Source organism: Emydura macquarii, unplaced genomic scaffold, assembly GCF_026122565.2.
Source record: "Emydura macquarii macquarii isolate MOO-44397 ecotype Brisbane River unplaced genomic scaffold, CSIRO-AGI_Emac_v2 contig_1644, whole genome shotgun sequence".
NCBI classification, from domain to species: Eukaryota; Metazoa; Chordata; order Testudines; family Chelidae; genus Emydura; species Emydura macquarii.
The window spans coordinates 22,106,558-22,133,447 of NW_027131781.1; the positions used below are offsets into that span (position 1 = coordinate 22,106,558).

The 26,890-nt window shown below is 38.9% G+C and overlaps 1 protein-coding gene and 1 long non-coding RNA gene across 5 annotated transcripts in view; one reads left to right on the plus strand and one right to left on the minus strand.

Annotated features, from left to right (window-relative positions):
* Positions 1-26,890, plus strand: part of UNC13C (unc-13 homolog C) — a 325,566-nt gene that overhangs the window by 272,092 nt on the left and 26,584 nt on the right. Inside the window, 6 exon segments of the mRNA XM_067555862.1 lie at positions 1,223-1,311; positions 4,638-4,787; positions 11,669-11,792; positions 16,070-16,126; positions 19,694-19,774; positions 25,652-25,799. Of these exon segments, the coding sequence (XP_067411963.1) occupies positions 1,223-1,311; positions 4,638-4,787; positions 11,669-11,792; positions 16,070-16,126; positions 19,694-19,774; positions 25,652-25,799 (649 nt within the window).
* Positions 5,089-26,890, minus strand: part of LOC137158194 (uncharacterized) — a 249,113-nt gene continuing 227,311 nt past the window's right edge. For all 4 annotated transcript variants that reach the window (XR_010921321.1, XR_010921320.1, XR_010921323.1 and 1 more), the window contains one exon: positions 5,089-5,596. This is a non-coding gene — a long non-coding RNA (uncharacterized lncRNA). The remainder of the gene's footprint in view (positions 5,597-26,890) is intronic.

Sequence of the window (26,890 nt, forward strand, 5' to 3'; positions counted from 1 at the left end):
CAAATACAGAAAAGCATGATTATGTATTTCCTCCAAATGCAAAATTTCCTTTGAAATCATTGGGACTTCTGCAAATGGAATTACTGCAGGATTGGGTGCAAAATGTGACAATTATCACTAAAGACTATTCAAGCACATTCTAATGTAAATTAACTGAAGAAGAGGAAGTCAGTTATTAATTCATATTAAAATGACTATTCTGACATTCTTTTAATCAGTCATATCCTACGATGGTCACAAACTATTTTTTTCTAAATTCCAAAATTCAAGGAGACAAAAATCTAATTTTTTTAATTTCAAGACATTATTTATAATGATTTCTGATAGAAATTTGAAAAAGAATGCATTACAGATAAATAGATTACAAATCAAAATCAAAAGAGTATAAATGCCTTACGGTTAAATATCTTTGCCTGGATCCCTAACACAGTACCTGAGAAGAGATGTAAATGTAAAATTAATTCTCTCTCTTGGTCCCCCATTTCTTCCTAAGGTGAGAATGAACCTGTATTAGACATACAACAGCACTTTCCCCCCATTCCTCATTCCCCAGAGAATTTTATTGCATTATGGTTGAGCGAAAGCTATTTTCAGCCTGTGTGTGTCTTAATGGCTTTAAGGAATACAATGAAGGAATGAATAGCTTCCCTTTCCTCTTGGCCTATAAGTAGAAGCAACCTGGGTGATCCTCAAGCCATTGTCCTCATTGCCAGATATTCTAGTCCAAGCTGCATTAGTGGAAACATTGTGGAACCACTTACAATGTAAATTTTAAAAATGCCACCTACAAAAGAGTACTACGTACAAAAGAATAAAACAAATTTGTTATTAAAACGAGCACAGTTGCCATTTTCATATGTGATCTTCTTGTTCTATCTAGCATATATCACCTTCGCCTAAGTGATTTCTGGACTTCTAATAATCTTGTGGACTGTTAACACTTTGTATAGCAATCCCATAGAACCATTAATGCTACTCTTTTGTTTTGATGTAAGGTAATCCTTTCTTATTTCATTTGAACAATTTATTTTGCACTGTTAGTGCTACATTAATTGGACATAAAGGCTAATTAAACAATTCCTTATTGTTGGTGTTTCCGTATTTGTTTTCTAGTAGTGCAGTGTAATGAATGTATGTAATGCCTAATCCATTAACTGTAACAGAGAAATAGACTGCATGTGATAAGAATGCATAAAAATAACATTACTCAATTTCTTTCTAGCTGGATCCTGAAGCTAGTGTTGTTCTCAAAGAACTTCAGGTGAAACTCAGTAGCGTACTGGATGAGCTCAGCATCGCCTATGGTGCAAGGTAATAAATATACTTAAAGAATCTGTACTACAGTGATGGCAACCATTAAAAATACTCCATTGTGCCTCAAACCAGGCAGAAATGTGCATATCCAAAAGCTAATCCATTGACTAGATTGGGTGATTGTATGTTTTTTCACACACAGCTTGCTCCAGTGTAACAAGATCCACTGAATGTACGTGTATGTATGTCTGTCTGTACATTTTGGCAAGCACAGCAGTATCTTCACCTCCAAAAGACATGAAAACTAGTGTGTGCTATAACATATGTGTTATAGTGACACAGCTGCCAATTTTACTCTCTGCTTCTGGAAGATAAAAATGGCTTGATTTGTTCTTAAGTAACTCAATGTTCAATCTCTCTTTTACTGTATGTGTGTGTTTTGATTCCCTGATAGTTTTATCCAGGGGCCTGCCATATGCAGGTAGCCTGCCTGAATCTACCCTTCTTCAGATGGTCACTGTGCATGGCCTTCTTGGGTCATTTGCTCTGCCAGTGTCTGATCTGCTGGAATCAACTAGTTAGCCTTACTCTTGAATCAGTGTGCATGCTGCTGACCAGAACGAGGCTTGCACTATACCAGCAACATAGCTGTGTCTTGCTTTTGGAAGCAAAAGGCATAAGGCTGTTTTGCCTTTGCTTGGAAAGGAATATTAAAGAAAGTGATTGTTCAGAATCTCTGTAACGGTGGTAGGTGGGTGAAATTTTTAGTTGCTCAGTAATAGTTAGTGCCATAAACGTACCATCTGTGCAGATCATTTTCCTTTTGTGTGTGTGGATTCATTAACTATGGAAAAGGATGCTGCTCTTGGTTTGAATAAATACAACTGAGGAAGAATCATGGCTGCCTCAGCTCATTAACACGCTGAAGGAAAATGAGGTGACTTAGTAAGAAGGGAAAATGTCAGCTAAGAATGAAATGGTAGATAATACCTATACTAGCTCCCTGGGGTCTATTCTCTCCCTGTTTTAAAAGGTCACTGTCAAGTAGATGAAGCCCCATGTTTGACTTTTCCTAATCTTCTGGGTGAAATCGCTTTTTTAATTTAAAGAAAATATCTACCATTTTGTTAAGATAAGAACAAGTGGTCATAAGAGCCTATGACATTTTTCACTCTTCTGCAGAAAAGCCAGGAGAATTAGCACCAATCATCCAATAACCCTCATTCGCAGGGATATATCAACGATACCATTACCAGAACTGGTCAAAGTGCCCCCAATTTGGCTTTGTGCATTTCTCATGTGCTTTCTTCTCCCTTAAATTTGTCCATACCAATGTCCACATTTTGTGCCTGTGACACCCTCTAGCCAAAAATCAGCAGAACGGCACCCAGGTAGCTTCACAGGCTTATTCTGAAGAAAACGAAGTAAAACTTGTCTAGGAGGCTTTTTACCACCTCTAAATCTTATCTCATTCATCTAGAGGCTGCCCACATGGCCATGTTGAGCTAATAAGCGTGGCAGCAGTTCACTGAGGATGGAGTTGTCTACTGCTCCAAGCAACCACCATTGCCTCAGCTAATTTTGGTTGAACAAGATGCAGCAGTTTAAGTACTAGGGGATACCCACTCCCTGCATAATCTGAATGAGAAAAGAGGTGGCTTTGAGAGCATCCAAGTGCTTTGAGAGCACTTTTCGTGGCAGCCACAAGAATTCTACTGATGAACTGGGAAAGCAACTGTGCTGTGCATTGGTTTATGTGCTCCCCTTTATTCATATTAATAATATGGATCTCTGTTATGTGATAGGAAAACCATTTCCAAGTTGGTTTGTGAGTAGACATCACTGGAAAAGCCTCTTTTCTTACCAATCAGATGTGTTCCTGTGGTTTGTTTATGTTGGGTTTTTGTGGTGAAGCACAATAGCTGGGATTTTTCATTGTCTGTTTTTAGTTAGTTTGTTCTTTTACCAATTCTTTGTTTTTTTCTAGATTCTTTAGCAACAAGCTTATCTATTCCATTTGTCTATGAGTGCATTTAGGATTGATTATCATATTTATTGCCTCTGTCGTGGTACTCTGGATAAACAAAGTACTTAACCTCTTTTGCTTCTCAGATGCAGACTCTGAATACTCAGTGTTTTGCATTGCTTAAATATACCACTTGAAGTCTTCACTATGGCAATATTGCCCCCATGTAATTCCTAGATTTTTTGTCAGAGAGCCTATGTTCAGACTGACAGTGGCAAAATCACCACCACCAGATTGATCTTTCTTGATCGATTGAGCGGTCAGTGAGACCTGCTCAATCGATCAGGAAGTCGACTGAGTAAGTCCACCTCCTCAACTAGAGTAGTGCTGTGGCTCAGCGCAGTGAGAACAGCGCGCAGAAGGGAAGCAGAGCATTACGCAAACTACTCTGCGTAGTTTCTGTAACTCCCGTCGACTACTGCCGAATCGCGCGGTAAGTGTGAACCAGCCCAGAGTTACTACTAGATGGGAAGAGAAATGAACAACCTCCAGAAAAACAAGAAGTAAACTGAATAGGGAAACCCACTTGCTGGGGAATTAAGAAAAGCTTTCATTCCCAACACCCATTTTCTTCAGGCAAGGGCATATACAGCCCTTCCAGTCCCCAGTTTCCTGTAGTTTTTCAGCTGCGTAAAAGTCAGTTCTTCAGAATAGAAAATCTTTCCCCGCTTTTGAATTTAAAACACCAAATGTTCCCATGAAATGCATCTGGCAAGAAGGTTTATGAAACAGTACAAATATTTTTACTCTCTTAACTTGTTATAAAGTAGTAAACAAAACTTTGCTGTGTTGGCATGAGTCATGACAAGAAAAAGTCCAATTTAGTCAAATAGGGACAAACTGATAGAAGTCTTGTTATTTTCTATCTTCCAAGAGAATATTGACACCAGTGTAAAATTTACCAAAAAGAGAAAACATTTGACAATATCCCCTTTAAAAATACACATAAATAGAACTTGTGTCTGTAATCCCCTCTCACCAAAACTAAAAACTGGAGTAATTGTGCTGGCTAACACTGATATCTATCTTAACAGTCATCAGACCTTAGTTTAAATCTCTTGATTCACCTTACTGTGTAATTCCTATCAGAAAGTAATTACTAGTACTGCTATAGCGAGGTGGACAGTGTAAAAGGAAGACAAAATACAAAAGGCAATGGTAAGAATATTATTTGGCCTTATATGAACTATAATTCCTTGGAAACTTTTATTTTCAAAATTTCTAAAGCATACAGTGCCTTAAGTATGTGGGCCTTATATGTGCTCACACATGATTTTGTGTTCATCAGTGAAGTTGATGTAGCAGAATGTAAATGGTCTGCTATCCTATAATTCCTCCTCTCTTTTTTTCTCTTTAGTTTCCATCTTGTTATTGAGGAGTGTGTGAGACAGATGAGCTTTGAGCTAAATCAAATGAGAGGAAATGGAAACATATCAGCCAATAAGAACAGTGCAGCCATCGATGCTGAGATCATGCTGCGACCTCTCATGGATTTCCTGGACAAAATGTAAGCGTGAAAAGGGGTCATTTTAAATTGCTGAATGCCAAGTAATTTTATTTTAAAAATTATTAAAAATATTTTAGGTCCTGTTTGGTATATTATTGATAAGCTAAAAAGTTTATAGTTGGGCAAAGTAAGCAATCCTACCTAAATCCTATGAAATCAGTTACTTATAATAAGCCATTTAAGGAGCTGTTTTAAAACAAGATAATTAGCCAGTATTAGGAATCTTAATCCAATTAAATCCCACTATTTCTCTGTTTACCAATGTTTACCCGTCTCCTCTCCAGAATACACAGTCTAACCATTTGGTGATTAACAGGAGAATTTTTTAATATTAAATTACAACAGCATTTCCATGTCTCAACAAAAATTATTACAAGAGTTTTTAACTCTAATCCACTGATAGTGTTTTAGTTAACTTTCTCTCACCAATCCATGTTGAAGTCTTGAGCTGGTTTTTCTTGGGTTGGTGTCTTCTCTGTTCTTCTTAGCTGTCAGTAGGAGCTTACTCATACAGATGGGCAAGATGAGTTGTGCAGTGCTTGTTGTTTAAGCAGGATAGCCAGCAGCAGAGCTGAGGTGAGGGATGCTCACTTCAGAGATTTTTTTTATACCCCTTTCCTTCTTGTTTCCAGGGAATTGTATATGAACACACACCTCTTTCGGGCTTGCATAGATTCCAAGTTGGTTGCTGTCACTCTTTCATTGGGCTCTATGGTCTTGGGGTTGGACCTAGGTGACACCTTCAGCTCCTGAACATGCAGTCTGCCTAATGAATATGCAACACTCTGCTGATAGACTTTGTTGTTCTTCTGAAAGGAAAGCATCAGATAATTTTAACGTTAGTTTTAACTTTCTTTTTATTTAGTCCAATTTGTGAGATAGTCCTACAATTCTATTGGAGTTTGACAGGAAATGAAATTCTGATTTCAGAAAGTCTGAATATTTCTGTTCGTTATAGTTAAAATTTAGTATACTTAAGTTTTTAGTTCCCAAAACAGTTTTTTAAAAATTCAGTAATTTTTAGTGTCTTAAATTTAATACTTATTAAAGAAGTTTTTGATTCTTTTGGAGAGATGACTCTTCTTGTTTTCCTGAATTGGTTAGGGAGCTTGTTTTACCATGCCTAGTTAACCAATTTAATTAATTCCCAATTAATATAAAAATATTCTATACTCAAATGGCTTCTAGTATAAATAATCAATTTATCAAGGTCCTTTGATTTCAGGTTGGTACATAATGCATTTTATCACTTACACAGCAACTATATTAGGAGCATAGGTGTACACTGCACATTTCATTAGGGTGTGCACTGAAGGAATTTTCATCTTTATCATGGGTGTCAAACTCAATTCCACCGGCGGGCCACATCTGAATTACCCGCCGGTGGAATTCTTGCGGCGTCCCAGTCTCCACCGCAAAATCTCACAGCTCCTTCTTTATTGGCGGCAGCTCGGTGTGTCCACCAAGAAATCGCGTGGCACAGCGAGATGGCACCGCAGGACACATCAAAAAGGTATGTGGGCCAGATAAAAAAGGTTCACGGGCCGTATATTTGACATCCCGTGCGCACGCCAATGATTAGGAGCTTTGCATTTAACTAACATAGTTGAAAGTCTGCAGTTCACAGAAGTGTTTGTCATTTCACCATTTAAGAAAAATAAAAAGTTTAAAACATTTCCAACTAAACACATTTTTCTCTAAAGTTTTAAGGACACAATGCAGGTTTTCCTTTGAAAAAAGGTGGAATTGGTACGGCCTACTTTACCACCTAGATTTATGAAACACAACCCCTTACACATTCCTTTTCACAATCAGGTCTTTTCCTAAAAATATGAATGTTTTACATGGTTTGTTTTCTTGACATGAGGATTACATTTATACCAAGTTGGTATTTTATACAAAGGGATGTGTTCTGGTCTAGATAAAACACTCTTTTGCAGAACTGGCATGTCCATCTTTAATATGTGCTCATGGTTAATGCCTGGCTTTAAGGGTAATAATTGTGCTCAATAAATATTGCTCAAGGAATGAAAAGGTTTTCTGGTGTTTTGACTATAATGCTCAATGCAAAGGCTAATTCAAGTGATAGTCCCTTTTGTATTCCACTGTGGGTTATGCATGCACACCATGTGCCCAGATAATTTGAAAGTAGTGTCTGTTGGTCTGCACATGCATCCTGGATCACTTTGCACCTCCTGCTGCAAAGTCCAACTCTGATGTGGGAGAATCTACCCCTCATAGGCGGGAACCCAAGAAGCCCTCTCATAAGCATGAGTCTAATTCTTGCTCAAAATCCACTTCAAAGAAGTCAGATTCATCTCTAAGTAAGCCCATCAGTCTGACGCATGAGGGCTTAGTACATCCTAAGTCCCAGAGGCATTATAAGAAAGCCCATGAGCATTGGCCTCCATCAGTACTAGATCACGTTCCATCGGTACCATCATTCTCAGAACCTCCTAAACCCCAGGATCCATTGGCACCAATGAAGTACAATCACAATCAACTTCTGGGACCACCCTCCTCGCCGACTCTGGCAGCTCGAACAAGTGGAACCTCCTCCCACTGGGGAGGTCTGAATCCGTTTCTGCCCCACAGGACGTTTTTGCTGTCCTGGATCTGGAATAGCTTCCATCACCAGGGAGACAACACCACCACCAAGGAAGTTGACTGCTGGAAAGAGTTTATCACCCATCCCATATGCGGAATACATCTCCCCTCCAACAGCACCAATGGTACCACCGCTGGAATTGGAATCCGCTTTCTCTTCATCAGGAGATTCCAAACCACCCAAGAAACCTTTCTTTTCCTATACTACCTATCCTCCACAACTCAAAAGACCTGCGCCTGTTTGGAACTAACCTCTGCCTCATCTAACTCTGAGCTGTTGGTACGCCATGCTATAGGGGCCCCCACGACCACCTAGTGATCCCCTCCGACTGGCCATATTGGGGGCTTTGGGATCAGTACCCCGCTGTAGAGTTGATCTAATTTGCCAGTGAGTCACCCCTTGCATCCCTTCTAAGGGGACGTTCAGATCTGCCACCAAACAGAGGAAGAGGAACATTACTCTCTGGATCTGGCAGTTCCGTTGTTACCAGTAAGACTGTCATCTTCATCTGCAGATGATGGGAGTGACTCCTATTCCTTTCCCCTCCCCATGACTTCAGGCAGTTCTAGGAGCTTCTTCACAGAGTTGCTAGAGAACTTCAGATTCCTCCTGATGAGGTCTAGGACTCCAAGCACAAATTCTTAGACATCCTCCACCCATCCAGATACAGCCGAATAACTCTCCCCATTAATGAAGCCGTACTGGAGCCAGCTAGGACAATTTGGCACACCCTTGCCACCTGCGCTCCTACTCCCAAATGGACAGAGAAGCATTATTATCTGCTGGCCAAAGGAGCAAATGTTTTATTGTCTCACGCCGGTCCCAATTCACTGATGTTCCAGGCTGCTTCTGAAAGGGCTAGACAGCAAAATCTCCAGTCTGCTCCCACTGATAAAGAGGGCAAATGCCTGGATCTACTGGGGAGAAAGGTCTTCTCATCATCCAGCCTCCAGTTCAGGATAGCCAATTACCAGGCACAAATGGCTAAATATGATTTCCTGAATTATGCAGAATTTACTGACAGCATTTTATAGCAAGACAGAGCTTGTTTCCAACCTCTAATAGATGAAGGCAAACTGATAGCCAAGACCACTCTCCAATCTGCTGTCAATAGTGCTGATACTTCCTCTAGAGATATGGCTGCCGCTATCATCATGCATAGGGAGTCATGGCTCCATGCATCAGGTTCCCTGGAGAGGGAATACCCTCAAGGACCTCCCCTTTGATAAATAACACCTCTTCAACCAGAAGATGGACAAGTCCCTACATACTCTGAAGTGCTCTAGAAGTACCCTCCACTCATTGGGAATATACACACACCTACCCCTAAGAGGAAGTTTCACCATCCATCATTCAGATCTAAACATATGGCTCAGCAGCTTTTCCATCAGAGGTCTATGAACCACCACATAAGAGACAAAGGATTCAAAAAGCCTGCTTCCTCACTCATTCTACAACAGGCTTTGCATCCCAGTCTCAACCCCCGGCTTGTCGTTATTTTTGATGGGAGCTCAAGAGCCATGAAACATTAAGCCCAACATCTCCCAACCCCTCCTCCAACACACACACACCATTTGGGGATCACCTAGCACTCTTTTTCAACACCTTCCTCTCCCCCATGGGATAAGAATTCAGACCACCAGAGCACAAGCAATAACTATGGCATCACTTCAGGAGGTGCCCTCCTGGACATCTGTGGTGCTTCTTTCACACTTTTGTGAGACATTATGCCCTGGTGCAGGACTCCTCTGCAAATGCCTCCTTTAGGACAGTGGTACTCTGTTCAGCCTTACAGTCTATATCCTCCCATCCTCCTCCTACAACTTAGGTACTCCTTGTCAATCACCCACCGTGGAATACAATAGGGATCATCACTCAAAGCAGAAGAGGAGGTTACTTACTTGTAACTGGAGGTTCTTCAAAATGTGTGGTCCCCATCTGTAGTCTACTACCCACCTTCCTTCCCCTCTGCTTTGGATCTTATCTGAATCCCGTTGGAGAAGAGACTGAAGAGGCAGTGGTTTACCTTGCCCTTTATCCCCTTGGTCAGAAGCATGAGGTGAGCCAGGACACATGCACAGATCAATGGATACTACTTTCAAATTCTCAGGCTCCAGGCACAAAGTGCGCATGTGTAACTGACATTGGATTACATATAGGAACCACACATCTCAAAGAACCTGCTGTTACAGGTAAGTAACCACCTCTTTCTTTCACAATTTTACACTGTTGTTGATGACATCTTACGGGCTTTGTTTTCAGAGATTCTGAGCACCCTCAACTCCCATGAAAGTCAATTGTAACTGCAGCTTCTCAGGCCCTTTTTGTACGCTCTTCTGGTTTTCTTTAAAGAAGGTTATGACATTTTTATTTGTGATTGCTGCTTTGTACTTTGAAACTATAATTTACATGAGCATGTTTCCTGGTTGGGGAGTGTGTGTGACTTCAGGGGATTCCCAGAACACCAAACTAATAGACCCCACTTGAGTTTTAGGTAGATATTTCTTCCTAGATGCTTACTTCTTGGACAGAGTCCCTAAAATTGAAATATTGACTTATTTTTCCAATGCAATTGCAGACCTATGTTAGGGAAGCAGGAAGTGCATCTGGAGAAAGTGAATACAATCTAAAAGGGCCCATATGGGAGCTGCAAGGGGAGAGGGAAATAGTCTTTTTAGTTTGCTTGTGTAGGTTCAATGTAATATATAATATACACCATAGAGTACTGAGGAAAAGCTGGGAGCAAATCTATATACCGTGTTTATTTGGCTCTTTGTCAGTTGGGACTGCAGGTCAGTGTAATTGGCAGTGTGGAAAGTGCTCATTCTTTTCCCTTAATTTACTCCATCGTAGGAACTGTCTGTTTGTGCAATGCTGGCAGCTGCAGAACCCAGATTCCTAAACCTGGTAGAAGGCTTTCCAGCAGCTGTATCTATATGTCAACCTTTCGTTTCTAGCCAACTATCTAATCCTGTATGTAAAGTTGTTGGAAGCACAGATTTTATTAATCTTAATTTCCTTAGAGGTGAGGAACATGATCCTCTTATAAGTCTGTAAGAGGATGAAGGCCAAAAATCTTCACAAATATATACCATCTGTCCTTGAATGGTATGAAGGGAATGCCCCCATTTGATTCTCCTATTAAATCCAACCTCAAATCAATATATAATGAAGGCACCTAACACACCTTCCTTGAAATATAAACAAATAAAACTTTAATTTTTTAAAAGAGGTTTTAAAGTCTGGCCAAAGGGGCACCACCATTTTTATAACATTTAGATGTACAGTTAAATGTAAATGTAATCCAAGCCAACATATCCACAAAACAAGGAACTTAGATACATACACTTCTAAGGAGTATCATCTGGCTTGCAAATGCATGTGATTTCTGCTGTAATTATTTCTCTGTTACAATCACTTTTCATATGCATTCCTACTAATAGATAGAAATACGAATTGATACATTTACATAACTATGATGTGATTTATATATCCTCTATGTGATATGCTTTTGAACATGAACAACACTTACATAATATTATGACTCCCCACATACATACTTACAAATTGCAGTATTTTTAAAGAATAAACAGAAGATTTTCTCATGTCTGTGCGTTGCAGTAAAAGATGCTTAATTCCACATATAGCATGTTTCATGAATACTCTCTTCTATACTAAAATACCTGTGATGGGGAAGTGGTCCCCAAAACACTTATTACAGAGCCTATTCTTACTACTGAGTAGTCTCATTTACTACTCTCATTGAGGAAATATGTATGCATAACAGTAAGGATTTCAAGGAGTCTGCTCTAAATTTGTGACTGATCTCACAAGCTGTTTCAATGTTACAGAAGCAACCTAGGACGATAAAGGAGATTTTTCTTTTTAAGTAGAAACTAATTTCACAATAACCCTTTAAGTTTTACTTTTTAACTATACCAATCAGAGCATAACTTTACAGTTAAAACTTTGTTTCATTTTTAATAAATAGGGCACAATTGGATACATTTTGGATACCAGAAGCATGGTAAAAGGGTTGCGGGATATTTATATGGAATGTTTGTTTCTAATCTGGAAGACAAGATTGTAAATGTTCAAAAATCCATATGAATAATGCTGTGAAATAACATTGATCTCAAAAGGGCTTTATCGGTGTAGTTGTTCCGAGACACTCTAACACAAGGTAGCCATTAATCTGAGTTTATGTTAATTCAGAGCCTTTGATGTTTTAATGCTAGATTTGGAGACCAGCCTGTGTTTTATTTTATTCCAGTTTAAGTCTCTCTGCGAAAATCTGTGAGAAGACCGTTCTGAAACGGGTTTTGAAAGAGCTGTGGAAATCAGTCTTGAACAAAATAGAAAAACAAATTGTGCTTCCACCATTGACAGACCAAACTGTAAGTGTCCAAGCCATGATTCACGCACATTAAAAACATATTTGCAATAACCATCTTGCTTAATCAGACATCTGGTGGCAGGTTTTAAATCCCCCTTCCCCGAAAATTGCCTCCAAAGAGGAATTTGGTCACTACATGCAGCTTGGTGGGCCTTTTTTCAGCAGAAAAGCTGAGGAAGATCTTTAGTAGCTGGTTAGGAAGTGTACCCATCCTAGACTGGGGCAGTCTGGCAGTGGGTTTATCAAGGAGGGGTGCAGTGCTAAAGGCAAGATCACTTTCATATTGCATGTTTTTTTAAATGTTGTTGGTCATGGCTTTATTGCCCATGGTGAGAATTAGAGTTAGATGATGACTCGCTCTTCACAGTGAGAGTAAGGGCAGGCAGGGTCGTAGTCTTGTCCTCCATATGCCCAAGGCAGGGAGAGTGAACCAGTGAATGATGGGAGTCCTTGCTGTGTCCTTTCAAAGATAGACAGAGCATACACTCCAGCATGCCCTTCACCAAAGCCTCCTGCTGCATGACATCTCACCACATCCCAAAATGCAGCCACTTCCCAGTTAGTGACTTAAAGCCACAGTCTGGCTCTAACCAGACTTAGAGAAGTCCCCTTTGGGGGGGATGCATTACCTGGATGACAGGAAACAGGGACCATGGTACAGCTGGAAGAAGTCATCGTGCTCCCATCCCCAAGGTTGGTGGTAAGGGTAGCCTGACACAATCCCCATGTGGGGATGCCATTTAGGGATACTTACAATACTGGTGAAGGGGGTCTGGCAAATTCTGGGATGTACCTTTAGCAGAAGGCAATAGAACAGTCATCTCAGACTGCCATGATTTCTTTTGATGGAGGAGAGGTACTGCAATATAGAAATATTATCGGTGTTTGTTTTGTGTGTGGTGGGGTTAATCTTGCATTTAATGAGTCTGCTGTCTTTTGTTACAAGTTGATCATTATATTGTTACAATGTGCCCTGGGACAATGTTACTGTATATATTGTATTGTCATTACCACTAACATGCTGTCAGGGAGCCAAAGTAAGAACCGAAGCATTTGCACTCACAGAGCTACAGCTGATATTTATAATGTTTATGGGGTTTCAAATGTAAATCATATCCATTCGAATATTATATTATAGGGACAAGCTCAAATCCTAATGAAAAATTCTCTTGAATAAACTTAACCTTTTCTCTGGTTTAACTAAAAAATATATCGAAGTCCAAATCTCACACTGATGACATAATTAATCACCACTTTCACATAGCAACCATTAAAATGTTTTGAAGTATTGGGATGTACTATAGACACATCAAAGAAGAGATTTTTATGGATGCAGATAAAATAGAATTAAACAAGACTGCAGTTAAATAACGCTGGATTTTTTTAAAAAAGATGTTCAAGTGTGAAGTTGGAGATGTTCACAATGGGAAAGCCTGGAGTCACACTGAGCCCTTTACTGGCTTACATTTAATTTTTAACTGAAAAGCTTTTCTTGTTGTTGTTGATGTGACTTATTATATAGTGAGACACAATCCCTTCCCCAAAGAGCAGTCATTTAAAATTTACATTTGTGAGCTATTTAATTTGATTTCCTGCCATTCTAATCTACATTTTGGCCACTAAAAAAAATTAAATTAAAAATATGAGTTTTGGAAGCAAAAATGCTTGCGGAGAGTACGTATTTATGTAAAATACGCGTTTAATATTGAAAAATTCGCTCTCCCTCTCATCAGTGATTAGTTGAAAACTTTTCCTGACAAAGCTATCAATTTTTGGTGAATTCAAGCCTTCTTTAAAAAATTAGCTTATATTCTTTATGGGTGTGAAGGTAACCCGCCAAATGTGAAGTGAATAGAATCTGATGCATTGCTACTTTCCTGAGGGTAGGTCTACACTGGAGCTGTAATCTCCAGCTCAAGTAGACTTATCCAGCTAGCTGTGACTCATCTAACCAGCTAAAATAGAAGTGTAGCCTCAGCAGCATGAGCGCTTAGCTGCCCTGAGATGATCCTGTCTGAAACCATAGGGATGTATTCAGGGTGGCTAGCCTCTCTCATGGCTACACTTCCATTTCTTACACAGTAGCTCAATCATCTAGGCGGGTATCTCTATTTGAGCTGGAAATCATATCTTCCAGCTCGGGTGAAGGCATACCCAGAGCCTGCAGGTGGACAGTGCTGCTAGCTGGGCTGATGCATAGAGATATCTCAACTAGCATTGGCTTGGAAATTCCAGTTTGTGGGAAATTTTGGAATTTGGTTTTTTTCCAATTCAAATTAAACCAAATTTTTAAAAAAATTTCCATGAAGCAGAAAATTCACAAAAAAAATTCTTTTCAGAAACATCAATACATTGTATTTATGAAATAAAAAAATTCTCCCTAAGCCCCCAGAAGCTGATTCTTTTCAGTTTCACTTCTGCCCACCAGGAAGAGCAGTGTGAAATTGACAAGAATTATGTCTCAGCTGACAGGGTTTCCAGGGTCTGCAGCTTTGGGGCAACCCCCAACTCTCAAGGAAGCTGAATTAGCTACCTGCATGAGTCAAGCAGCCCAGGGAGCCAACTGGCTTGGGAGACCTGGAAACCATAAGGTCCCCAGCCTGGGGCAGTCTGCTTGCAGGGCTGCCCCAGAGTCAGAGATCATGGAAGGCATCCCAGAACTTCCAGGAAGTCCTGAGGACTTCAGCTGAAGTCAGGCTTTAGGGCTTCCAAGCTCCTGGCTCTGAGGCATGAAGCCAGAAGTCCTGAGGTCCCTGGCCATAGAGCATTCCACATTGTGGGACTGTCCCAGAGCCACTGACCCTGGAAACCCTGGGTCCCCAGCAACCCACCAGGCAAGCTGCCTTATTTCCATGGAACAGCTCTGGTTGGGCAAATTGCCATTTTCTGACAAAAACTCTGTTACCTCAGAAAACCCTAGACCAGGTCTAATCACAAACTGTAGAAGAGTGAAGTTGTTAAGAGCTTTGTCAATTTCAGACCGTGGTAGATGAACCAATTTCAGTGTCCTTCTAAACAGCAGGGTCTGGGCCCCATTTGAAATACCTTTAACATTGGTCCCTGACTTGTAGCTGTCTAGTATATTTTTCAAGCCTTGTTCATAACACATATTAGAAGTACATAATAAAAGCAGAGAGATAAAATAAAACATTTATGGTCTATAGTGGGTAAGGGAGGTAACAATTAATTATAAAAGAAAATTGGACCATATTTTAAATATGTTCACAGCAGAACAGGTGTGTATTGTGCCTCACCATCTGTTAACTTCCAAATGTGTAACCTCTATAAAGTGACACATAGCATGATGGAAAGGTGCATAGCTACAGGCTAGTTTCATTATTTACTAATCTTATTTGTAATTAACCAAATTCAATCAACAATAGGATGCTTCAAGGAAGTCCCTTCCCTTTACATAGACTTGAATGCCACTTGCCTTACCAGAAGGCTCAAGCACAGAAACTCTGAAACAGACCTTGTTTCACATTTATCTTACCATTCTGGCTGCTAATAAGCAGTGCGAATTTAAGATGAGTTTATAGATTTGAAAAGTGAAAAATCACTAGTGGAGATACACTGAAACAAAACCAGCAGTTTTGAAAAATCAGATCTTCTGGAAAGACAGGAAAGATTGATGAAAAACTGTTCTATTGTGCCATTTAAGTTGAGCTGATTTCTGTCATTTAGCTTTAATGGAAGCCAGTCATCTATAACCACTACTTGTTAAACTGCCAAAAACCACTAGTAATTACAGTTCTCGGGGTAATTGTGCTATAACAAATATTTACAGTGCATTATAGTAAGATTCCAAGCAGATGGTTGTTTAACATAAAGGGGTAGCATTAGCCTTCTGCATCTTACCAGGATTTGGCTATTATAAAATATTGTTTTGTCTATATATATGCCATTCAGATACATTTCAAAACAATGTTTCTGCTTCATTGTAGAGATGCTTGGACTTTAGCCCGCGCTCTTTACGCAAGTGAATATTTCATAGAAGTTAATAGAAGTTGTGTTTTTCGGGGTCTGCAGGATTGAGCCCAATTTCCTCCACACTGTACTGTATATTTCCAAATATTTTGCTTTGTCAACTGCATCAAACTATGATTTAATTGGAATTGAAAGTTTCATTTAACTTTTGATCTGCAAAATACTGAAGTTACATATTTAAATAAAGGCCTTTTCTAAAAAAATAAAAATAAATAGGTGTCCATTTAACAATGGTAATGATGTTGAGATAAAAAACAAAAGCTTCTGTTTCAACTGTTCGTTTGTTTATAGGGGCCCCAGATGATATTTAGTGCCGCTAAAGATCTTGGACAACTGTCGAAGCTGAAGGTAACGTAGGTTAAATGAATCTACATATGTCCTACTGTAAGGAAAGATGGGATAAAATTAATAGTGACTATGATACTTGTGTGCTTACCCTCTTCTCATTACTCATGTGCTTATTGTCATAACAGGCCCATTGAAGTCAATGGGACAGTTTGTGTGCGTAACTGCTCAGCAAAAAGAGTAATGGTTTTAGAGTCCAATATGAAGAAGAGTAGTGTCTGCATATACCCTGCGCTGATCAATAGTTGGTGACAGGAAGATATTCCTCCCATCTCCATGTTGCACAAGGAACCAAGTGTAGAATGGGTATTTTAAATCTTCTCCTGAAGCATTTAGCATTGGCCTGAGGTGAAAAGGCTAGATGGATCTATTCCAGCCTGGCAAATCTTACTGTATACATATCACAGATCTTCACTGTAATTTTCTATTATTAACATTAAATTATCCTACCCCGGGGTTTGCCACAGAATTAGTCATTAATAGAAATTGTGGATCATTACATAAATAGAATCATTAGAACATCTGGTTTCCTCCGGGGACCAGCTTCAGGGGAAAAAAAAATATATGCCACTTGTAAATTTGTTCTGCTCATTGTCTATAAAGAATATAATGGTATGCTCTGTACTTACTGTCCTCTATATTAAAACTCTAGGGCACTCTATTTCCATAGACAGTAATTGGTGTTGTGCCTTCATGGTTCATTTCTAGAGTAGACAAGCAGCTCCAGCTAATGGGAAAAGGATTGAGTCTCTCAAACCTTGGCAGTGAATACAAAAAATAATTAATTTGTAAACAATCAGCACAGTTTTGACACCAGCGTATAACCCCTCCCAGAAATGTGCATAAAAAGAAATGTATGTGTTAACATGTACATAATATTGTACTCATATATAAACATATATAACAACGTACATAGAAAATTGTGTCACAGGAGTGAACCTTATAATTTAAAAATCTCACTTGTATTTATAGTACCCTCTACACAATATATAATGTACCCAACATTCTTTGTTGTTATTCCTGCTTAGGTACAAACAGAACGAAAATTGCCATGTAGTAGTTTATAAAGGCAATCAAGCAGATGCTTTCACAGCATTTGCGATGCTCCAGCCCAACATAAACATGCAAAGCAAAAGAAATTGATTGACTTTTTTAAACACAGGGTCAGATTGTGACTCAGCCCCCTGCAAGGATGCGTAAGGGCAAAGGACACAAGGAACCCCTTCCCCACCTCTTGGGCTTCTGTGAATATGACTTAAGAGTTCATATACTACTTTCTCCCAGTGATCCCATGGACATAAGATACCTGATACGAGAGTCATGGCCCACATACACCTTTATGCTGGCCATTAAATTTGACCAACTCTAAGAACATAAGAATGGCCATACTGAGTCAGACCTATGGTCCATCTACCCCAGTATCCTCTAACAGTGGCTTCAGAGGGAATGAACAGAACAGGGTAATTACAGAATGATTAATTTCCTGTTCTCTAGTTGCAGCTTCTGGCAGTCAGAAGTTTAGGGACACCCACAGTTTAGGGCTGCATCCTTGACCATCTTGGCTAATAGCTATTGATGGAATTATCCTCCATGACCTTATCTAATTCTTTTTTGAACCCAGTTATATTTTTGGTCTTCACAACATCCCCGGCAATGAGTTCCACGGGTTGACTGTGTGTTGTTCCTTACCTTTGTTGCCTAATAATTTCATGGGATGACCCCCTAGTTTGTGTGTTACATGAAGGGGTAAATAACACTTCCTTGTTCACTTTCTCCACACCATTCATTATTTTATAGATCTCTATCATATTCTCCCCCCCCTCCCTTAGTCATCTTTTTTTTTTTAAGCTGAACAGTCCCAGTTTTTTTTTATCTCTCTTCACGTGGAAGCTGTTCCATACCCCTAATCATCTTTGTTGCCTTTCTCTATATGTTTGCCATTTCTAATATATCTTTTTTGAGAAGGATGTGACCAGAGTTCTATGCGCTATTCAAGGCACGGGAATAACATGGATTTATATATGTGGCACTATGACATTTTTCTGTCAGTTTTTTTGACTACCACTGCATATTGACCAGCTATTGTCAGAGAACTATCCACAATGATTCCAAGATCTCCTTTTTGAGAGATAACAGCTAATTTAGACCCCATCATTTTGTCTGTACAGTTGGGATTATGTTTTCCAATATGCATCACTTTGCATTTATCACCATTGAGTTACCTAGTCACCCAGTTTTGAAATATGTTCTTTGAAATGTTTCAGTTTTAACAATGGCATTTTTCATCAAATTTTCTTTTTCAGCCAGCTCTAGTAGTGAACGCTTTCAAAGGGATTTGTGTTCCTAAGTCATTTTGGCCTACTAGGAAAATCCCAGTTGAAAGACACAATTGAGGCCCCACTGTACGGCCACAGATCCCATCCACGAGCATAAATCAGTGTATAACATTAGCAAATTACCCTACAATATCTAAACATTTTTTGTTAGACTGCATTTTTACATGATTTCACATGTATTTTATTGCTATTCTCCAGCTCTGTACCAACTTGTCATGTTTTCAACAATGTAATTCTTGGGCACAGAAACATTCTTTTTACCACAGAAGTTAAAGCAGCACTAAAAAAATAGAGATGTAGCTATGAACCCATTCTTTGTACTTTCAATATGTAAATCCTCCTCTTCCAGGGAAATTCCTTGTCAGTGTAAAATTATTGATTCTTTACACATTCAGCTGCCTCCAGGAATATTACCTGTAAAATGACAACGAGCCCTTACAACCATGCCAGCTGAAGTAAAAATAAAACATCTTTCTACATAGAACAAAGCTAAAGGGCAGATTTTTGCCAATGTCAATTCTAAAAGGTTAATTGTTTTTCCTCTCTACACCAGTTTTGAACAGTTTAAGAACAGAAGCAGTTTCCCATTAGTAAACTCTGTAGGACATGAAATGGTAACATGATAAAAAGCTTCTGAGTTTGGTGTTTATGCCAGTCAGTTTCCAACCAATTCCAATACTGGCATTCAAGTTTTGTAGAAATGTGGTAATTTGTGTTTCTTTGAATAACACCCCAATCTGATACCACAATTAAAATTCAGCCTAAGTACACAATGAGCTGCTGATTCTACAAAATATTTTCAGGAATACAAATCCCTTTTTACCTTTACTTAAACTTTCTTTCCGATCAGACTTTTGTTTAAGTTTGGGTTTCTGCCAACACCAATTTACAGTCACATTTCATTCATAAAATTTACAATTTTAATGGCATTCATGAGTATTCATCAAGACTTATAACATTTAATCAATTTCCTTTACAGAACAGAGAAACAACTTATCCTTTCAAAATAACTGGAAAACACTTTACAGATATCCCAGCATTAAATTTCAGTTTTTCTTTCCAATTCTCATTTTTGGCCAGCAATGGAATAGCTTTGGGTTGTAATTTGTTTTAAAAGAAACAGTCTAACGGTAAATGCATCTTTGCCAGATGTAGATTTTTTTTTTTTAAATGCAAGAGAAGCAGCACGACTTGCTTTTCCTTATAACAACTACAATATTAACGTGTTTTTCAGGACCATGTCATTCGAGAGGAAGCTAGAAGTTTGACACTGAGGCAATGTGCAATAATGGAGGTAGCACTAGCTACAATTAAGGTACAGCTGTATATGTCTCGTGTGCATATACTGTGTGTCTGAATGAACAAATATATGATTGAAGTGTTTGCAGTATGAGCTAGAATCTAGCTGTGCCTGTGTGGGTGTGGAAGGGTCATAAAGATCCTTGCCCTCCTGTGACTGTATAAGAACCAGTAATAATGTGGCTGGGGAGCACAGACATCATGCAAAGTGTTGCTAGTCTCTCCAAGATGGGCTGAACACAAAGCTGTGGTCCCCAGTTCCCCCCACAGGAGCCAGAGGAGTTGGCCAAATGCAGACAGAGCATACACTGCATCCATTCAAGGGGTAGTCAGGCGTTAGCTCTTTATTGTGATCCTGGAGTGCTAGAGTTAGTCTGGCTGAGTCAAATAGGTTGAGCTCTCCTTGTGCTGCAGCATGGCCCATCTATCCTCCTCAAAGCCAGGTTGGGCCTCAAAGGCACAGTCTGTCCACAGTCCTGCAAACATGTATGAGAAAGGAAAATATTTCATAGCCTCTTTGAAATCAAGGGTATTTGTTGCACAGCGCACTGTTTAATCCACGAATGCCCAATTAAATTGGTCTCTCTACTTTTGTATTCACCCTCTAATTAACTGCCACCTGTAGATAATTGGATTTCATTCAAAGATGCCTTTTAATTATTCTATACAGTGGCCCCTTTTCAATGAAACCAATCAGATTTGTCAGACAACTGTTAAGAACACAACAGAATCAATTAATTTTTGTGCATTTCCACAATCTATAAGATAATTACTTTAGAAAAATCCTACTGTTACAGTAAATGCTTTACAAATGGAGCTTTTTAGGGTAGCGAAAATATTGTGCACAAAAAAAGCTATTTTACCTTTAGAAAGATTATATCCAATCCCTATATTTTAGCTATCACAATATTAGCAGAAGTACAACTTATTACGTTGGCAAAGGAAAGAGTACTTTGCACTTTTAGTATACCTTCCAGCCAAGGGTCTCGGAATGCTTTACAAACATTAAGGACTTCCTCAAGTGGAAACTAGTATAGTTATCTTCAAACAGGTAAACATTAGGGAGATGGTGGACTCTCCATCCTTAGAGGTTTTTAAGGCCCGGCTTGACAAAGTCCTGGCGTGGGATGATTTAGTTGGGGTTGGTCCTGCTTTGAGCAGGGGGTTGGACTAGATGACTTCCTGAGGTCCCTTCCAACCCTAATATTCCATGATTCTGTGATTAGTGTAACTGAGGTAATTGCTGAATTGAAAAGAAAATACTCTATGTAAAATGGCAGTTTCTTTGTGAACAGATCTGGCCTCTGTGTGTAAGCAGAATATATTTGCTCACTTGAGTGACAAAAATCTTGTTGGCTGAGCAAAGCAAGGCCTTGCACTCCACTTGATGGTATTTCTGTCTATTTGTATATAATGTGATAATGTTTGAATGCCACATCCAATCAATTCTAAAGTAAGAGAATGTTCTGGGCCTCAAGGGGTGGAACCCTATTGATTTTGTGAAAATCAAAAAACTAGAAGGGAGAAATGGGGCACACAAAGAGCCTCAGCATCTGCTTGACAGACCCAGCAGCATCAGCTGCCTCTGCAATTGTCAGTAGATCAAAAAAAGGTTGATGACAGTCATTACTACCTTCCAACATAACCATACTCTCATCTCAGGTCGGCCTAGCATCCTAATACAGTTTAAAATTATGGTCTTAGTGGTCTAGCAATGTACTAGAGTATCTGAACTATCAGCCTACATCACTTTTAAATGCAGAAGTAAATTGCTGGACCACGATCTTAGCCCAGAGTGTGGAGGTGAAATTAGCCACTTTTATATAATCCATCTAGTTAGGTTTGTGAAAGGAAGTCAGTCACTGGAAACATTTGGATTTTGTTATACATAGCATGGAGCACTCATGACTCAGACCTCTCTCTCATGGGCCAGATTCTCAGCAGTGTAAATTCTCACAGCTCCACAGAAGTCCATTTACACCAGCTGAGGCTCTGCCCCCAAATCTCTGGGTGCAGATACCTTTGGCAGGAGGGAGTGGCTGTATCTATTTTAGACATTATACAGTATATTGAAGAGGCGATATTCAGGATCTGTGTATTGGTCTTGTGGAACAAAGTAATGTCTCACCTCTTTAACATGGAAGGGGTGCCAGACAGCTCTGCCTGTTGTCATCTTTATTGTTTATAATGGACTTGGAACCTCTTGTGGAAGCAATCAGAAAATAATTGGCTGTAAGGATAATATCCTTTTAATGCTAAGTAATCCAGTGGCACTCTTAGCTCACATGAAGGAAGTCATTAATGACATTTCAAAGTTCCTGGGACCTATAATAAAAGTGGCAGAAAATGTGAAGTTCTTCCCCTGGGATGAATTCTGCCCTAATATCCTGCTAATGCAATGGAACTTGCAGTAGCTATCAAAAGTTATGAATCCAGTACTCTAATCAATGCAAGCTTACTTCATAAACTAGAGTGAAATAATGGTCTTGTTGCAGGATCATTTGTCAAATATTACTCAATACAATGGCACCATAAGTTACCTACTGAGTCAAAACTATATTTGCTACATGATTTTTCTTTAATCAACAGAATCAGTCTTTTCCAAAATGGAATGCAATTGCCCTTGGTTGTGCCCAGATATTGATCCTTGGAAGATGGAAAAGCTCTAGTGTCCCACTTTTAAACATGACATGGCAGAAATTCCTTCATAGGGACACCTAATTTATAAGATTAATGACAAAAATGAAGAATGGCAGAGAAATGAAGAATGAAAGGGGAATATATACCTTATCGAAAGGCAAACAATTTCGTGCAAGTAAGGGGAACATGAGATTGCTGATGCAATTCAGGGACAGGGGGATAGTTAGCGTAGAAGTCCTGGAATTCATTGGCTTTTGTTTGTTTGTTTTTTCTGTTTGCCCATGTTTGTTGGTTTTGTTGATATTGTCATATATAGATTTATATAACTTTAAAACCAATATAGTTATTTTTAAAAGATCATTCCAACAGTCCCATTTGTTTTTGTTTATTGGTTCTTTTTAGAGATAAAAAAATGAATTCCCCAAACAACTTGCAATTTATCATTTAATATATTATATTTGTGTGAAAACTTGGAAGAACATCACATTGAAAAATATGATTTATCTTAAATATAGCATATTATCACTCTCCATATATTTTACTGTCTGTAACAACTATGACAGATATGTTTAGTATTAGGAAAAATGGCTCAATTAAACTGTATAGTTCTTTATTATTCATGTTTATACCTTCATCATGCAGAATGAAAATCAGGTTCTCATTCCAAACACTTATCTTATGGAAATAAATAAATATGATTACCAGATGTTCATGCCGTCCAAAGGAATGCTTTGCTGGACATACAGCTTGTGGTTTATATGAGCTAGTGAATTCCCATTCAGCCCTAGCAGACTGATGGCTAGCTCAGATTGTTTTTGCACCATATCATTTGCTATCTCTAAAAATAATGTAGCAGAGAGAGAAACATTTTTAACAGCCTACCTTGGAAATACTGTAAGAAAATCAGTTTCAATAAGCCACTTGGAACCAGGTAGTAAAATCTATTCATTGCTATATCCTTATTCTTCTTTAGCTTTTGATCCTCCCAAGCAATATAAAAAATGTAGGCAATCTACAATGCTGAAACACTATCAGATAAGATTTATTCATGTTTGCAAATTTTTGTTTGTTTGTTTTATTTTGTTTTGTTTTTCTGTTTGAAGGCATTTAGTGGCGATCAGTCTAATTTGAACGTGTTCTACGTTTGGTGTCTACACCTTTCATTTGGCAGTAGGAAACATCAGTTTACATGTTATTTCAAATGAACTTTGTCTCCTATAAAAATAGAAAACTGAACAGCAAGTGGAGTTTAGCTCTCAGAATAGAATTTTGTAAAGTCTGCAGCAGGTAAAAATACCCACTGTACCTCCCAAAGCCAGGTAACAGTGCTGGGTCAAATGCTAAGTTATGGCCTCAGTTTTGCCAGGGACTTGTTGTAGGAGCTAAGACAAATCATGTAACTTCTCACTGCCTCCATTTCTGCCTCTGTAAAGCAAGTTTTTACACTTTACACATGGATGCTGTGAGGCTTCATTAGTTGAGAGGCTGGTTCTTTCATTGCGATAGGACATCTGTGGGTTACTCCAGTGGCATAAGGCTGCCCTAACGATAGCACAGCTGGCCCTAGGAGGATTGGCCCTGCCTAAGGGGCTCCTCAGAGGCAGTACAACCATTGTTGTAGACCCCAACAGCAAACCGTTTCCTGCAGCTGAGGTAAGGGGTGGCCAGGAGAGCCCTCAGTACTGGAATTGCTGTTCCAAAGGAGTGAAACAGTTTAAATGCAACAACTGTATATCTATTTCCCAACATCTTCTATAACATTTTTATAAATTACTCTCTCCATTGCCATCTCTCTCATCTCTTTTCTATTATGGTCTTTTCCTCCCATGACTCAGTTTTCCCCTGAGTTTAGGTGTACTTCTCCTTCCCTCCCCCCAACTAACTTTTCCGTATCGCCATTTTTATAACAGATCTGTCTTGCTTTTCCTGTATGTGTATTTCCATGCCAGTCCCTGGGAATTGTTTTTTACAATATCCCTTGTAGGCCTCTTCTTGCTCTCTCCTGTTCTGTGGTTAATATACTTTGTGAAAGGGGCAATTGGTGGTGCTTCGTGTAAAGGTCTAGGGAAAGAGATATCTCATGCATTGACTACTTTTGTTCATTTTGTTGCACTCCTGCTTTCTAAATGCAAACCTAACACTTGCAGGCAAAAATGCATGTTCAAAATCACAGGGCTGGGGTAGAGTTCTTGCTAGGAATGATTTTGTTTGCTTTTTATTCAAACAGTTTCAGTGCTGTGCTTTAGCAACCAGGATAATAAGAGTGGGTGATTTTGATATGAAGAAATATTACTAGCCATTGTTAGAGCTCATTGACAAGTTGATTAAAGGGTTTGATGGAAACACACACACTTTTAAACATCCCAGACAAGAGAGCCTTCCTTGAGGAGTGTGTTACTAAAGAATTCATTGGGAAATACATGATTATACTTCTACTGAATTCTTGAGAACATTAGGGTAATGGAGGCAGTATTTCTACATTGCGCTGTGTACAGCATAGGTGTACAGCAATATAAAACAGTTAATGGAACGTGTGGTGCCTAATGACTTTTAAAGTAGATTCATAAAAGATAGAGGATAGACGGTCCCACACTAGTCCCTGAAACAAACTACAAGGAAATATAGGAGTGGGGTTTTACTTCCCTGCATTGCCACATTAGGGCTGATCAAAATCTAGTTGTAAGAGACAATAACCATGAAAACTCACAATACACATTTTACAGTCACTTTTCAGAGTTGAACAATACTGTAAGACTAAAAAGCAATCCTAATCCCTCACTGGAGCTCTAGCTAGTTTTTAAATTTGTCACCATGCCCAACCAAGGATTCCCACCATAAATTACATGTTTCTGCCGAACAGTGTCTTAGCACTACACTGGTGCAAATTTCTACCATGCCAAACATAATATTAAAAGCAATCTGTTTCTGTAGTTGCACTGTAAACCCTAGTTTTGAGATGGCTGTAACTACATAAACCTAAAAAAATACACTTTATTTTTTAGTAATATACGTTTTAAGAGGGAATGAAAGAACACGTAAGTGTTCTGTGGAGATGGGAAAACACACAAAAGCTTTAATTAGTTTTGTCTTGGAAATGAAACTCTAATGTGGACAATAACTATCCCAAAAGTTACAAATTGTTGCATTAATCAGTTTTATTTTAAAGTTCACTATATGAACGTCAGGTTTTGTCCAGAGATTTTATCAGATAATTTACTTCTCTAAATGCCTCATCTATGTTTTTCTTTTTTAGCAATACTTTCATGCTGGAGGAAATGGGCTGAAAAAGAATTTCTTGGAAAAGAGCCCAGATCTACAGTCTCTGAGATACGCTCTTAGCCTTTATACACAAACTACTGATGCCTTGATAAAGAAATTTATAGCGACTCAGACTTCTCAAAGTAAGTGACTTGTACCATGTAAATGAATCACAGTTTATTTTTAGTATTTTAAATGCACATTTTGCTATTAATAAATGCTAATTAAAACTGTAAAAACATATTATGAAGTTTTAATAATTATGGTCTTGAGGCTGCAATTCACGATAAGTATCTCACTTGCCAATCAATCCAACTGATTTCAGTTTCACTACTGAGAGTAAACTATTGTTCCATGCAAGTAATGGTGGCAGAATTTGCCCATGTTCATATAAACCATGTTTATGCAATGGTAGTAAAAAGTCAGTCTCAACAATAAGCAAACCCAAGTGGACAATAGCTTCTATATATATACATATCTACCTAGGCAAACAGTACAAGGAACTGTATACACCCAAGTATGTGAGATTATTCTATGAGCCAGGTTCTCAGCTGGTGTAAATCAACAAGTCAGTGCAACTAAACTGATTTACTCATGTTGTTAAATAAGTGCTTAGTCACATGAGTAGTCCTATTGGAATCAGTCTCATCAATGATGTCTGGGGATCATTAAAAGAATAGCCTAAAGAGAAGGCACCTTCTGTTCCCATTGCAGGGAGAGGGAGTTATGGGTTATAATGGGCCTCAACCAAAACCCTGACCCCTGGATAATTTCAGTTCCAGAGGTAAAGAGTATGGGCAGAGCCTGCCTCTATCTTTGACTCAAATGGGCTCCCACTGAAAATAATGGGAGTTTGTGATTGACTTTCATAGGTGGAGGACAAAGCTCATACGATTCCCCATTTTTATGTAGGTTTTTCTACAACATCCACCACCTGTAATATCTGGGTAGTTTTCAGACAGAAACACAATTTTTCTTTTCCATGCAATAATTGATTTTAACCGTGCCAAGCTGAAATCATGTTAGATCATGTTTTAAACATCTACATGTCAAACTAATAATACTGACAGTCAAATTAAAGCAGGGAACAGTGTAAGAGTTATGAGCTAGGTTACACTGCTCTAGTACTTTGCCTTACACTGCTAGAGTGGTATAAAGTGACCTTAGTCTAAATGACAATTGGGCCCTGTTTAATGTATGGTGCTATCCAGTGAAGAGGAATGAGTACTTGGGA